This window comes from Lytechinus variegatus, chromosome 3 (assembly GCF_018143015.1).
Source record: "Lytechinus variegatus isolate NC3 chromosome 3, Lvar_3.0, whole genome shotgun sequence".
Lineage (NCBI taxonomy): Eukaryota > Metazoa > Echinodermata > Echinoidea > Temnopleuroida > Toxopneustidae > Lytechinus > Lytechinus variegatus.
This window is the reverse complement of record NC_054742.1, coordinates 50697498-50714083: the sequence shown is the minus strand read 5'-3', so window position 1 is coordinate 50714083 and position 16586 is coordinate 50697498. Positions and strand designations below refer to the sequence as shown.

Genomic DNA, 16586 nt, shown 5'->3' with positions numbered 1-16586 from the left:
ATATTCTGACAGAGGGAATCGATCCCCGATAGATAACTCACAAACATTACGGGATTTCTTAGCTAATTAATGTCTAAAAATGAATATACCCCCAAAAGTTCCACGACCTAGCTAAAAAAAAATAACAACAAAAAAAAGGCAGTAAAAGATTAAAAGGCTCTTACAAAAATAAAAATTATTATACAAATTTCAAATCTTTGCTTGCTTGCGATTAAAAAAAGAAGAAATTTCCCAGTATATGCTTGATTCAAATGTATTTACTCTCAGAATATTGTGCCTCACCATATGCCGCTTATTGTTGGCCTATTATCATTGTGTTGAGTTCTCTTGTTTTTTTCTTCGAACTCCTTTATTCCTTTCCAACTTTCATGCATCTAACCTGCCAATTTAGGCCCTCAAGGCTAAAGGGTCAAACATGAGCGACTTCCAGTACGATGAGGAGAAGAATGAAAAGGTATTCATGATGAGCCAGGCCGATGAGGTCCGGGAAAAAGTCCTCAAGAGACACCTCAAACACCGGCTTCCTCGCAAAAAGGGAATGTATGAGGTATATGTTCTATAATTATGGTAGTTCTTTAATCGGGGCTGTGTCATGAAAGTTTGGTAGTAAACTGACATCATTTGTTTCTCTCTGTAATGCAATTAGGGTAATAAAGTGCACGACCCAGATTTTTTTTAAATATTTTTCAAATTATTTTCTTCATTTTTCTTCATGTTTTGGTCTCCTTTTTAAAAGATTAATCCATTCACTAATGAATACAGGAGTGGCGGTCGTTACTGCTCCATGATCATTTTGATTTCTTCCTTTTTTTATTCGAATATCATGTTGAGTTGTCCGAGTATTATAATAGGCTTAAATTTTTGTATGCCAATCTGCACACCTTTCCTTGTCTTCGGTGAGTTTAAGTAGGCTGGGGTGTCACATCTGAACGTTTTAACCACTGTACCTATATAGTCTACGGGAAGCTGTTGTAATCCAAAATTATTTCTTCATAATTATATTTTGTGTGGTGAACAAAAAGCAATTCTTGAAATCGATGACTTGCTAGACGAAGTACTCAGCAGTGTTACGATGGCTAAAACGTTCAAGAGTGACAGTCCCTTTTATGAGATGTCCGAACCTTTTTCCAATTGAAACATCCATTATAGTTACCAACCCGACGTCGTTCTGTTCAGACGAATCAAGATCATCATTTCTATGACGGTAATCACTGGGAGGTCGGTGGAGTCGATCCATCTCGTGACCAGGACGTCGATGTCGGATCCGACCCCCTAGCAATGGAACATACCACCAGGAAACTAACCATTCAAGCTGTCAATCAGTGAGTAGTAATTTTGGGCCCCGTTGCAGTAAAGTACCATTATGGTAACTTTGCCATTAACTACCATGGTAATGTTGATCAATAGCCACTCGAAATCAAGGATTCTATGCAAGTAACCGTTGCATGACAAAGTTACCAGTTAGTTAGTTGGTTCTGCTTGCAAGGTCCAGTTAGCTGTCACTCAGGAAGTCACTTTCTGCAGTAGACAGTTTTCGTTTTTTTTTTTTTTTATTATTGATTTTTATATATATTTATTTTTTTCTTTTATTTTCCCCCCTCGGTTGAAGGGCTGTGAGGTTGATTTATTTTAGGATGGTGAATAATGTATTAAATGTATTTTCATGCCATTTCCTCACACTTAATGTAAAAGGAATACGAGACAAAACAAAACGAGGAAAAATCTTTAGTTGGTGTAAGACGAAATCCGTTGACATAGCATGCTTACAAGAAACATATAGTTCGCCAGATATTGAGGATAAATGGCAATCAGAGTGGGGTGGGAAATGTATCTTTAGTCATGGTACGCACCATGGAAGAGGAGTTCTTGTGTTAATAGACAGTAAGATAGACATTGAAATTGGCAATACCTGGGTAGATGAAAATGGTAGATATGTTTTAATTAAATGCAAGATACAAGGACAGAAGTTGCTATTTGGAAGTGTATATTTTCCCACGGGAAATAACGAAAATGACCAAATACAATTTTTAAGTGATTTAGGTCAATTATTATTAAGGAATAATTTAGAGGGAAGTTCAGTAGTACTTGGTGGTGACTTTTAATGTTATTAGAGACACCAATTTAGATTATTTTGGACATGTATCAAAAAAAGATTCAAAATTCAGTAAAAAATTACAAGAGTTTATGGACATTTTTTTATTAATTGATATCTGGAGAAATAAAAATAAAGACAAAAAACAATATACGTATAAACAGCTAAATCCATTCATGCAGAGTCGCTTAGATTATTGGATTATATCAGAGAACTTGGAACGGATAACATCCAACTGTGATATCGTTCCCTCTATAGCTCCAGACCATGCTGCAGTTAATCTAGTTTTCCATAAAAGATCACAGTCAAAAAATAACAAAAGATCTTATTTGAAATTCAATAATAGTCTTTTAAACGATAATGATTATGTTCAGAAAATGAGAGAAAAAAATTAAGTCTTTAAAGAAGAAATTGTCAATGGAAATTAAAGATAAAAGAGTATTGTGGGATTTTATGAAAATGGAAATAAGGAAATTTACTATTAAAATATCAAGAGAAAGAGCGAAGGAAAGAAAAGAAAAAATTGAAAAACTGGAGGAAGAGATAAAGAACTTAGAGAGTCTATTGTCGATTGATAGTGGACATCAGAAAGACATTTTTGAAAATATAAGAACTAAGAAGCAACAACTAAGTTCACTTTACGATTATGTTAATGAAGGTTTGAAAGTCCGTTCAAGGTCCTCATGGTATGAAAGTGGAGAAAAGAATACAGCATTTTTTAAACAGTTAATACAATCAAATAGGAAAAACAGTATAATACAAAAATTAATTATAGATGGAAATATCACTACTAACGAAAAGGAAATTATTGAAGGAATAAAATCATTCTACAGGCAACTATATAAGGAAACAGATATTATAGAAGACAACACTTTAAATTTCTTTCCTGGTAACCTACCAAAATTAAATGATACATCACAAAATTTATGTGAAGGAACAATCGTTGAAAGAGAATGTGTAGAGATATTGAAAGGTATGACACTCAACAAATCTCCAGGAAATGATGGTTTAAGTGTAGAATTTTATCAGAAATTTTGGTCAGTAATTGGAGATTTAGTACTTGCATCTTTTAATGAGGCTCTGCGATTGGGAGAATTATCAGCCTCTCAAAGACAAGCAGTTATTACCTTGATACACAAAGACGGCAAAGATCCAGAATTTATTAAAAACTACAGACCGATTTCGTTACTAAACGTAGATTACAAAATTTTATCTAAGGTACTTTCAAAGAGAATACAAGAAGTTTTACCGGAAATTGTAGGTTTTGATCAGCTGGGCTATGTTGGGGAAAGAAATATTGGAGAAGCAATCCGAATAATAGATGATATGATCTTTCATACTTCTTTCTATAGAGAAAGGGCTTTTTTGGTAGCCATTGACTTCGAAAAAGCGTTTGATTCTGTGTCACATTTATTTTTACATAAGGTACTAAAATCATTTAATTTTGGACCAAGGTTTCGCAAATGGGTAAATATTTTTTATACTAATACTGAAAGTTGTGTTATAAATGGATGCGCATCGACAGGTTACTTTAAGGTTGGAAGAGGAGTAAGGCAGGGAGATCCTCTTTCTCCATATCTGTTTGTTTTGTTATTGAAATTTTAGCTCACATGATTAGGAATAATCATCAGGTAAAAGGGATCCGTTTTGGAAATACAGAATTAAAACAAGTTTTGTACGCAGATGATATAACGCTTTTTATTAAAGACTTACCTTCATTTAAGGAGACTGAACGCATTTTTGAAGCATTCTATAAAATATCAGGATTAAAGATAAACAACGACAAGACGTTTATATTACTTTTAGGCCCACAGTTTTCCACTCATAACTTTCCTTTTGGGAAGCAAGTCGATATCGTTAAGATATTAGGAATTTATTTTTCGATACACGAAGATATCAAGGAAAAAATGAACTACAAAGAAATATTAAGTAAAATTAAAAAAAATATTTAATTGGTGGAAGCAACGCGATTTAACATTAATGGGAAAAATTCAATTAATGAAAGTATATGGCTATTCCAAATTGATATATTTATCATCATTGATGCCAGTTCCAGAGTGGGTACATAGTGAGATTGAAGAAATAAGTTTTGATTTTTTATGGAAAGGTAGAAACAAAATAAAAAATACCATAATAACTTTAGACTATTCGCAAGGGGGGCTCAAAATGATGAATTTCAGACTGTTTGTGAAAGCACAGAGAATAATGTGGATAAAAAGGCTTGTTACAGGAAAACAAGGTATTAATTGGAAAAAATACTTCAAATATTTGATGAGACCAATGGGAGGTAATTTGATTTTTTATTGTAACTATTGGGACAAGAGTGTGAATATTAAGCTACCTACCTTCTATCGAAGTTTAATAGAAACATGGACGGATATGAAAAATTATGTTAAAGCAGAAGAGAATTACAAGGGAAATGAAATTTTGTACAACAATAAATATATTCAGCTGGATGGCAAAACATTATTTGATGAAAATTTGTTTTTGAAAAATATATATCGACTTCACCATATTTGTGATGAAAAAGGGTTATTGAAAAAGGATGCTTATTTTATTTTAAAGGGTTTAAGTAAAGAAGAAATTACAAAAATTGGAAAAATATATTCAATAATTCCTCATGAATGGAAAAGAAACGTTCAGCCGGAAAGGAAGTCTATCCACTGTGGCCTCAGCCTAGAAATAGTATTTACAAAGAAAGTTTATAAATTTGAAGAAATAAATGCAAAAATGGTTTATAGAAGTCAAATTAGCAATAATGTAGAAATTAGCTCTGCTTTTTATAACTTAATGGAAGTTTATAATATAACAGTTAAGGAAGTGGAAAAGATTTTTGTTCGACCAAGGTTGTGCACATTAGTTTGCAAATTGAGAGAGTTTCAGTTTAAATTATTGTATAGAATAGTCTATACGAACCATCATCTACACAGATTCAAACTTCGGATAAATGGGTTGTGTTCATATTGTAATACTTCAGAAGAAACATACCAACATGTATTTTTTGAATGTAATATAATTAAAAGACTGTGGGAGAAATGTGCTGATAAATTAAACTTACCGTTTCTTAGGAGAATATCTTGGAAACAAATTCATATTGGAATAAATGGGACTAATGTAAAAACAGAACAATTATTAAACCACATTATGATTTTGATAAAATTCATGATCTTCCATGGTAGGGAAAAGGGGTTACCTCCAAATGTAAAGGAAATTAGAGATAAATTAATTGAAAATAGAAAAGAAGAGAAACGGCTTGCAACGGAAAGGGGAACCTTGGCATTTCATTTAAGAAAATGGGAGCACTTTGACGAATCAGCCTCACAGTCTTCCACCACTTAGGTTTTTTTTTTTTATTACCATTATTATTATTCTTTATTTGTAGTTTATGGGGGTAGGGGGGTTAAGTGTAGCTAAGGGTCTGGTTTTAAGTTGTGTGTATGTTTTTTTATTAATATAACTTCCTCATTAATCAGTTTGATTGAAGAGTATGGAGAATTTTGAGTTTTATATACAGATTATAAGTTTATTTCCGTAATTTAGATTTTTGCTGTTGTACCCGGATTCTGTTCTGTATTTATCCCTTCGTGATTATAAGTTGTTAAAAAAATTTGAGCAGATTAATTTTAAGTTTACATTTGAAATTCATATATATTCCTTTTCTCACCATGTTAAAATGTTAATGTGTTAACTTGAAACCATTAAGTTTTAATGTCATGTTATATATATATATATATATATTTTTTTTACATGTGATATGAGGAAGAAATAAATATGATTTAAAACAAAAAAATAAAGGTACTTTATGGTAAGGTACGGGGCCCTATTTAGAATTTTAAAAGGTGAAATTTAATTCTGAATAATGGTTGAATTGGAGCAATAGGATACGATTCGGGGGGGGGGGGGCAGGGGATGTGCCCGTCGCCCCTCTATATTCGAATGTTGTACAGTCACCTATACGGAAGAGGGCGTCCTCCCTATATCAAGTCGATACACTCATTTAGCCGGCTATGATAGGGAGTTATTATGTTGCGTCTTGTCAAACTTCCGTAGCAAACTGTCGAACCCCGAAAGTGGAGTTGTCAGACGAGTCACAAGTTTATGTTCTAGGTTAGTAATTATTTAAAAACGAGTACAAAAGAAAATCAACGTTGAGATGGAAGATAAAAATTATGCACTTATGAAAGGTTTCTTAGGACCCCGAAGAAGCAAAGCTTGTCATAAAAAATGCGCAGCAGAAATAGAATCACTGGTATGAAAATAATGCCATATCCGACATGCATCAAGTTTGAGATAGTGAAATGTGGGAGAGAGGATGAATTCAGCCCATATTCAATTTCACATAAAAGTGATTAATGATGTTGATGAACTTGATGGAGGCGGGGGGGGGGGGGGGGGTTCGTACCGAAATTTTTGGTTACAATCTGTGTGCCTGAAGAGGCAAAGTCATTAAAGGGGCCATGCTAGGGGGCATATGCCTACTTTCCTGGGTGGAAAGTATAATAAAAAAAAATGCAATCATTCATTTTCCTTTTGTCTTATATTCCTCCTCTCTGATCTTACCAGGGCAGTTGATACTGAACAAGAAAGGCGTATCAAGAAAGAATCACGTGACATGAGACGCGCAAGCGCAGTTTTGAGTCCAGTGAATAAAGAACTAAAATCCATTGTTCATAAATCCAAGGTAATTATTCATTCATATTTAGCAATAACAGATGAAGATAAACATCACTATTATTTAAATAAAATTGGATGTAACCTATACATTAAACAATGGTTTAATCTTTCGGTCAGCTACTTTTAATAATGCTTAAGTGCAATTTAGGCGGAATGTTCATATGTTTTTTATTAAACCCAGTGCATGAATGAAAAACTCTTTCGGCGGGAGGGGGGGGCAGAGTTTTTTCACGTGTAAGTTTCAATGATATAATTTTGTTTGCCATACTTTTTGTTATTTGCCATTTTTTTTCATGGCAAAAGTTTTATGCAACGGGTCCTAGGGGTTGTCTTCTAAAAAACTAATATTTTAACGCTTTTAAAAAAAACATCTCTTCATATTGTTTCAAACCATTGATGCAAATACTGGTTTACACATGAACTAAGTCTTTCATGTATTTAAAGTAAAAGTAAATGTTTTACAATTTATTTCAGAAAACAGAGAAGAAAAAGGAAAAAGAGATTATCATGAAAGTAGAAGAAAAACTTGATACTGTTTTAGATCAACTTCTTCACACTGATCATCTGAAGTCTATGGAGGAGACTGAAAATGCAGAGCGAGAATGGCGAATGCGAAGAATGGAAGACCTCACAGATTTTGATAAGGTAATGGCGCGTTCACATTTCCCCTATACGGCGGTCGTATACGGTGAGTCGAAAACAGCTGTTCTAGCATTTTTTGGTCCAAAGTACACAGGTGGTTTGAATAAAAATGAATAAAATTGCTGTTTTCGACTCGCCGTACGTCCGCCGTAGGGGAAATGTGACTGCGGCATAAAACATTCAATTCTGATTTTGCGAACAGAACCAATATTATTTCAAATAACGGATGTACGGATGACGGTAAAACGGACGCTGTTAAAGGACAAGTCCACCCCAAGAAAAAGTGAATATTAATAAAAAGGGAAAAAAGAATCAAACGAATATAATACTGAACACTATTTTCACAAGGCAGTAATATGCACAGCACGGTGATATGCTAATGAGAGAGTCACATCCACTCTTTCTTTGGATTTTTGTTCATGAATTATTTTCCAGATTTGACAATTACGAAACTTTTCATTGAATCCTTATATTCTACACTGTTAAAAAAACCTGATTTTACAGAAAAATAAAAGAAGATTTTGCAGAAAGCAATACCAGAATCATTCTTTAAATTCATGAAACAGGAATTTTTCTGCAATTTAGAACAGGTCTGTTAGAAAAAGGGGAAAAGAGTGTTTTATTTAAGGAAATTTGTAAGATTACACACACCAAATACCAATTTTCTGTAAGATTACGCAATCTGGTAAGATTACAGGTGTTCTCGAGACTCTGCTGCACTTCTTTTAGTTTAAGGATAAATTTTCTAACAGTGTATCAATGGCAATTACACATGTTTAGGAAAGAATAAAAATATAATGAAGAAAATAAAGAAAATATTTCTGTTATATTACGATGATTCCAGTTCGATTAGCAATACCTTACAGAAACACCATATAAAATATGGTATCTTCTTAGCATAATATCACGGTATAAGTGGTTAAATCTATTTCATATTTTGAAGGCTGAAGCTGACAAAACCCTACTGACCGAAGTCAAGACGATGTCGAACGTGGCCAAAGCACGACGTAATGTCGAGACCGAACTCATGGGAGCTTTCCACGACCTCGAAGAAGTTCATGACGAAGTCGAACACGGAGTGGACGATCTTTATCGTGAGCTCAAGGATGATTTTGTTCTTTCGTTCAAACGCACCACACATCTCATGAAAGTTCATGCTTTGGTAAGAAGAATTATAGAAGGATATAACGAGAATAATTAACAGCATGAACTGTTAGAGGAGTTGCATCGCCACCTCCAACACATGAAACGCTCGTTTTTTTCTCCCATTACTATAAAACTTTACCTGTAGAGGTATTCAGGGATTAGATCGGAATTTAGCAATTTATTTCTGATTTGTCGTTTTGACGTGAGAGATCAACGAAAGGTCATACCAGATTCTAACTAATTGGATCAATCATTAAAAACATAATGATTATAATTCAAATGAGATTTAAAAGATAAATGTGCGACGCAATTGCAGCACTCACCCATACGCATAGCGCCCGTCATTGACTTATTTTTTGGCATTTCACGACAGCAAAACTTTGTATTGTCCCGTGTCTTTATATGACTTTAGAATTACGCTGAAAATATATTAAACTAGTAAGAAAATCCGCTTTTCTTTCTAATTCAATATGTTTTTTCAGCATTTTTTTATTCTCGAGTTATAGCTAGTTACGACCTGCGCGAAGCAGCCAACTTGGATCATGACGAATTTCTCAATCATATCACAATTTATGATTTTTAAAACAATATGAATATTTGACAATATTAAAGATAATCACAAAGAAATAGAGTTTAATTTTGTTCACTATTTTTTGTTTTCAAATGTCTTTGTTTTGCCTCATTCGAAGACGAGGCAAAATAAATTGGTTAAATTCCGATCTTAATGGTCCTCTGCACGGAAGTCTTCAGTAAAAGGCGAAAGATTTGTGCGTGATGCAGTGAACCCACGGAAACTGAAAGAGCGTCGGGAAAGCAAGATGTATAGAGATTATTCGAAGATGATCGAGGTTTATGGCTAGTGTTCAAACCTTACCTAGACTCGACGATGTTCTCCTAATTAGAATAAGAATAAAAACGTTCCTTCACCAGACCGGTGAATACAAAACAAACCGCGGCCTTTACGAGTCAAAATGAAACTACCGGTAATCAAAATAGGGAAAATTAATTGTCTATAGGCTTATTTGAAAACACATAGTCCTACAAAAAAATATGTACTTTTGATATGTCACATATATTTTCTTTTATGGCGAGATAAGACCAATGGCTTTTTTATTCGTATCTTAATTACCTTTATCAACCATCAACTAAATACTTATGTTAGATTTACATGTTGCTTTCCCGGTGATCGTTCAGTATCCGTGGGTTCATTGCATCACGCACAAATCTTTCGCCTTTTACTAAAGATTTCCGTGCAGAGGACCAATAAGATCGGAATATAACAATTTATTTCAGCCCTGTCTCCTTACGGGGCTTATAATTAATTCAATGAAAGAGAAGGATATTTTTTAATTTATACACTCCACATTCCATGGTTAAATTGACCAGCAAAACATTATCTTGTTAAGATCACATTTCTGTTTAGAAATGGCACGGAATGGGCTAGATATGACCCAGAAAGGTTCATATTTGACCACTTTTTCTTCAGTTACGTAATGAGCCCCCCAAAAATGGAAGGGCCACATAAATGTCGTATCGGGCAAAACCCCATCTCTCTTTCTTGTTCCCTTTTTGTCTTTTTTTTTGAGAGAGAGAGAGGGGGGGGGGGGGGAGTAAGCACCCTAAGCCCCCCATCTGTACGTCACTGCTTTCCTATATCACATCTGATCTGATTCTTGGTCAGTTTATAACTGGAACGGTGCTTGACCCCAAACGAACTGATTACCGGGCTATGTAAAAATATTAATGAAAATAATAAATATTAAGAATAGTATCATAATAATACAAGAAAATCGTTCTATAGGAGTTTTTGCAATTATTCATCTTTGTGACAGGAAGAAAATGAACGTCGAAGGCGTCTTCAGGAAATTGAGAAATTTGTAGACGAGAAGGAGAGCGATCCCGTACACGATAAAGCAATGGATTCGAAGGACATGGTGCAGGATGAACTTATTAGAACCTTTGCCACTGTACAGGTAAGTTGATGCAGAAGGTATGAGGTATTCAAGGAAAAAAGAGGAAGGTAGAGAGAGAGAGGGCGAGAGATGGGGGGGGGGTGGGTATAAAGGAGAGCAAGTGGGTGCTCTTTTCCACAGGCGTATATAGCCAAAGGGGCGGTCACCCCACCCCCCCAAAAAAAAAAACACACTAAGAGAATAAAAAAAGGGAGGAGAGGAAAAAAGAAGAGTGAAAGGAGAAAATGGAAGAACGTTAGCTCTGTGAGTTTTCCTACTTAGATAAAAACCGAAACGAGACGTTTTCGCTCTCCTCCTAATTTCATATATAAATTATGATTTCTCTCTTCTCGATGGAAAATATAAAATATTTATTTACCTTTGTTTCCCACAACATTTCTTTAGCCTGTTTCCCCACCCCTGTCCGCCTTTAGCTTTTAACTAGTGTCTTTGTTACCAAATATACAAGTACATCTGGAGATTTTTAAGAGTAGAATAACCACCCTTCTGGTCGTAACATGTAAACTCTGCCATATATCTGCCGCCATTTACCGATTTTCAGCTCACTGTTCTAGACAGCAATATTTTTGGACAGGCAGGTTACTCATTCAATGGTCAAGTCCACCCCAGAACAATGATGATTTGAATAAATAGAGAAAACTCAAACTAGCATTATGCTGAAAATGTCATCTAAATCGCATCTGAAATAAGAAAGTTATGACATTTTAAGGTTTCGCTTATTTTTCACAAAACAGTGATATGAACAACTCAGTGACATGCAAATGAGAGAGTTGATGATGTCACTCACTCACTATTTCTTTTGTTTTTTATTGTTTGAATTATACAATATTTCAATTTTTACGAATTTGACGATTAGGACCTCCTTGCCTGAAGCACAAAATGTTAAAATAATGGAATTCCACGTGTTCAGGGAGGAATTAATCGTTGTTTCACACAACAACAGGGAGAAAATTTGAATATTTTATATTCCATGTTATGAAATACAAATGAAATAGTGACTGAGTGATGTCATCAGTCTCCTAATTTGCATACCGACATTGATTGTGAATATAACTTTTGTGAAATAAAGCGAAATTAAAAATGTTATAACTTTCTAATTTTACATCCGATTTTGATGAAATTGTCAGTGTTATCCTTATTTTTCTCTTTTTATTCGAATCAACTATTTGTTGGGGTGGGCATAAAACTCATGTATTATAAAGACTTCTGTTCGATGAAAATTCATTCCAAATTCCTGCACATCCATCTCTTGTCTTGCGCCCTTAATCTGAAATTTGAATGTCACTAATGTTTTCTTATTCATTAAAGGAAGCGCTTTATGTGAGTGTAAGAAATTACACACCTTCCTATTTTTTTTTCAAAAACCGGTAAGCCATACAGGTTCCCGCGCTTCGCGTGAAGGGACAACCCCCTTCTATGCGTCATCCTTTCCAGTTTTTGAGCTCTATTTCTCTATTAATCATATTGTATAATCTCACAAAAACTAATTGAATTAGAGCGGGTGAAGGCACTAGAGATTTTTTTTTAAAGTTTTTCCTTTGCTTTATCATAATGTTGACATGTATATCTATGTTATAGGGACCCCTCTGTAAAACAGCGTTGATATATTATCAATGTTGAATAGGACAATCAGTCTTTATACTGATCATTTTTTTGTAATTATGAAATATATCATTGTTATTATTTTTAATTGACGGAAAATAAATACAATACAATATGATACGATGCAATACAATACAATATAATACAACTTCCTCCCAAAATGTTTGACTTTTTAAGTTATACGTCTCAATCGTTTCACATCTACATAAGATTATTTTAGACCAATACCTAGAACTACTTTATTCATTACTGCACTACCTTCATTACTGTACTCCCTGACTTCTCTGATCTCTTTCTTGTTTGGTCATAGTTAGCTGAAGCAGAAGAGGAGGAAACATGTCGGGCAAGGACTGAGGTCATGAAGGGGGAAGCTCTGGAGGAGCTTCTCCATTGGTAAGTATATTTTACACAACGCAGCCCTGTTGTGTGAAATACGAATAGTAGTAGTGGTATAGTAGTACTAGTAGTGGTAGTAGTAGTAGTTGTAGTTGTAGTTGTAGTTGTAGTAGTAGTAGTATAGTTGTAGTAGTAGTAGTTGTAGTAGTAGTAGTCGTGGTGGTAGTAGTAGTTGTAGTAGTAGTAGTAGTAGTAGTAGTAGTAGTAGTAGTAGTAGTAGAAGTAGTAGAAGTAGTCATTTGCGGATCCAGTTCTGGTTACATCCCATGACATCCGCCCGCCCCCCACTTTGAGAGGCACAAAAACATTTTTAGAGGAATATGTCATGCATGTTTAAGTGAGGACCTTTCTCTTTTTTTTTTCTTTTTTTGCTTGACAAATTTTTCCTGTAATAAATGCCCCCCCCTTGCAAAATCCTTGAAGCGCCCCTGGTAGTAAAATTCTAGTAGTGGTATAATAGTGCAGTAGTAGTAGTAGTAGCAGCAGCAGCAGTATGTAGTTGTTGATGCTTTATTTTGCTTTGAAAGTTTATCTTTTTATTTTTCTATGATGTTTTATAATATTGATAACAATTTTTTTTCCAACCCTCCCCGAACCACAAACCAGTCGAAATGGTCAACTTGCTGACAACGCATGCGTGGAGGAACGAAAGCGACGAATCAAAGAGGCGGAGTCAGAGCTTCAGTCGAGTCATGTTGACCCGATCAAAGAGCGCATGCGTGATGCTGTAAAACTAGTTCAAGAACAGATGCTGATGAAGAAGTTTCACGGCAAGAAAATACAGCCTCGATCTGAACCAGTAAGTCTGCTTTAAACAATATCATAATACGGGCATTGACTGGAAATGATGATTATCATTCAGCTCAGTGAAATCAATCATTCATCTCTCATTTAGAATATAGATTAAACGATGTTTTTTTCTGTTGCATGCAGATGTTGCTGTATTGTAGTATCAATTTGCATGCAAAAGTAAGGTTTAGTACTAATTATGTCATTAAAGGGGAAGTTCGGCCTGACAAGAAAATTATTGTAAAGATATAGCAGAAATAATATCAAAAGTATTGGTAATAGTTTGAGGAAAATCCATTAAAGATTTAAATAGTTATTCAAATGTTTTACTTGTGATATCATTTATTAGAGCAGCTTCCCATGTATCTTGAATAAAAAAAAAGATAATTCATGTCACTTTCTCGAATAGTGAAATGGTTTGATTATATCTTCAGTATATCGACAGACAAATAATTTCACACCCGCTCATGAGAACATTTTAGACACCATGATCCATTGAAAAAAAGAATGAAATTCATGGATTTTATTAAATAAAGTACTAGTATGGTGCAGCCCTGGTGCAGCCGCTCATATAATGACGTCACACACAGTAAAAACGCTGTTTAAGATTTTATTCAACGCTATTTACTATATGAACCTTACAGTATTTGTTTAATCGTCTACACAATCATGTGTAATTTATTGAAAATTATACATTGAAAATAAACTACGTTGCTTAAGATTTAAACACTTGTTCAAACTTTTTAAACAATTACTGTAAGGTTCATATAGTAAACAGCGTTGTATGATTTTTTACTGTGCAAATAAAAAACTGTAACAAAATTTTAAGAACTTTTTAAATCTTTGATGGATATTGACCAATATTTGCTATTTTTTTTTTAAGTGGTATTTTTATAACAATTTTTTTTGTCATGGTACACTTCCCCTTCAATGACGTATAAATATGGTAGTTTAAGTTTATCGTCGTTTCCTCTATCAATTATTTACCTAGCCAAAGAATGCTAGTTCAGAGGAAGAGAGTTTAAATGACCAAAGATTGCGCCAGATGAGGATGAAAGCTCGAAGAAAATCATGCGTTCAAGGGTAGGTCTTTCTTTGTTCAGGGGTGATGCTAAAGGGGGGGCGGTAGGCGACCATCCACTCGTTCAAAATTGGGAGGGTGGGGGAGGGGGAGGGAGAGGAAGAAAGTAAGAAATAAAGAAGAAAGAATGTTATTAAAAAAGTGAGGTCTCTGTCACCTTTGTTTGTACTTCAATCGAGAAAACATCACTATAAAATTTAAGTCGTTTTAACCCCCCCCCCTTCATCAAAAAACCTGTTTTCATTGATAATGGGACGTACTTTTCAAAAATACCGACTTTGCAAGCAATTGAAAATATATATTTTGTGTTGAAATTGAAAGCAAATGAATAAAGAAGTTCACGATTATGCAACTGTAAATTAATTGATTAATGAGCATTAAGAATGTCAGCTCAATTATTATTTTGTTGCAAGCTTTGATTTCAAGTCATAAAAACATTTTTTTTGTGAAATGGTTTTATAACAGTGAAATCTCATATTGCTATAAAAGGCCTATTAATTGCACATGGGGGGCACATGGGACTTTGAGCTGATGTATATGAGTCATTTTTTTTCTTGTGCATTGTTAAAAATTCAAAAATACTTATCTTCATTAATCGATAAAGCTTCAAGTGCTGGGGTGGGGAAGGGGGTCGAGATTACATGCTTTAGGCCTATATGTATTTTTTTATATATTTTCGTTTCACACAGATATTCGGATGTATAACAATACCATTCAAGCATCGATCTCCCTAGTCATGTACCTCATCTCTTCATGAACATCACCATACACAGGGTTCAAAAACGCTTGGCTATGATATTTTCTATGGACGAAGCTTAATTATTTAATATTTAGGAATAATGCCAGAGTGATGAAGGAGCAGCCTACTATTCTTAATTGCCGAAGTATTCACCAGAATTAACATTAAATACAACATAAAAAATGGAACCTCGTTCGTTTGAGTGTTTCTCATTTAGTTCTAACCGTGACCAAACAATAGCCCTATATTCATTGCACTGCCTTCTGTTAATGTATATCAATACACTTAATAAATTAAGAATGGAACGGAAGAAAATAATCGTAAGATTTATAAAGAGAGTGGAAGAGGGTAACTCGGAGGGGGTCGGGAGGGGATGTGGTGGTTGACTTTGATGGTACATGGTTAATTGATTGAGGAGGGTGTGGGTGTGTGTGTGTGTGTGGGGGGGGGGTTTCTGGTGGGGTGGGGCAGGGTACTTGGTAAAGTATTGCGCCATTTTTATAACTGATTTCATTGTTTCTCCTTTAAGTTATATATGAATTATGCTTGTATTAAGTTAGTGAAAAAAGTCCAAATATGAAATGTAAAATATCATGTGTTTTGAAAATGTTAAATTGAAATGTTATATATTTTTGTTCATGGAATCAGAATAAAACAATATGAAAAAAAAAAAATTGCGCAATATTGCACAATACCCAGCAAACCACCAATGGACCCTACATGATGAACTGGAGTGTTGCGCAATATAGTATTGTATTGCGCAATAGGCCAGCAAACCACTAAGGGACCCTATCTGATGAAATGAAAGTGTTGCGCAATATTGCACAATATGGTATAGTATTGTGCAATAACCGGCAAAGAACTAATGGTCCCTACATGATGAACTGGAGTGTTGCGCAATATAGTATTGCACAATACCAAGCAAACCACTAATGGACCCTACATGATGAACTGGAGTGTTGCGCAATATAGTATAGTATTGCGCAATATTGCACAATACTCAGCAAACCACTGGACCCTTCATGATGAACTGGAGTGTTGCGCAATATAGTATAGTATTGCACAATACCCAGCAAACCACTAATGGACCCTACATGATGAACTGGAGTGTTGCACAATATAGTATAGTATTGCGCAATATTGCACAATACCCAGCAAACCACTGGACCCCACATGATGAAATGGAGTGTTGCGCAATATATTGTAGTATTGTGCAATACCCAGCAAATATTGGTCAACCATTAATGGACCCTACATGATGAAATGGAGTGTTGTGCAATATAGTGTAGTATTATGCAACAACCAGCAATTATTATTGGTCAACCAATGGATTGAACATGATGAAATGGAGTGTTGTGCAATATAGTATAGCATTGCACAATACCCATTATACATGTTTGGTAAACCATTAGATCCTATACATGATGAAATTAACTATTGCACAATTTTGCA

At 34.5% G+C, this 16586-nt stretch overlaps 1 protein-coding gene and 2 non-coding genes across 4 annotated transcripts; 2 read left to right on the top strand and 1 right to left on the bottom strand.

Moving 5' to 3' along the window:
* Positions 1-396: 396 nt before the first annotated feature.
* Positions 397-15400, top strand: LOC121411280 (centromere-associated protein E-like). Of its 2 annotated transcripts, XM_041603907.1 has the most exons (10): positions 397-547; positions 1150-1322; positions 6656-6773; positions 7241-7411; positions 8352-8570; positions 10387-10527; positions 12440-12522; positions 13132-13324; positions 14306-14397; positions 15085-15400. In XM_041603907.1, exons 1-10 carry the CDS (start codon positions 416-418, stop codon positions 15098-15100), a joined length of 1338 nt encoding a protein of 445 aa, XP_041459841.1. In that variant the 5' UTR covers positions 397-415; the 3' UTR covers positions 15101-15400. The 2 variants fall into 2 exon arrangements, with proteins under 2 accessions (XP_041459841.1, XP_041459842.1); XM_041603908.1 differs by lacking the exon at positions 15085-15400 and having other exon boundaries at positions 14306-14401.
* On the bottom strand, positions 9230-9348 carry LOC121412305. Its single transcript, XR_005969601.1, has one exon. It is a non-coding gene; the product is annotated as a U5 spliceosomal RNA (small nuclear RNA).
* LOC121412301 lies at positions 9749-9867 on the top strand. Its single transcript, XR_005969597.1, has one exon. It is a non-coding gene; the product is annotated as a U5 spliceosomal RNA (small nuclear RNA).
* Positions 15401-16586: the final 1186 nt, after the last annotated feature.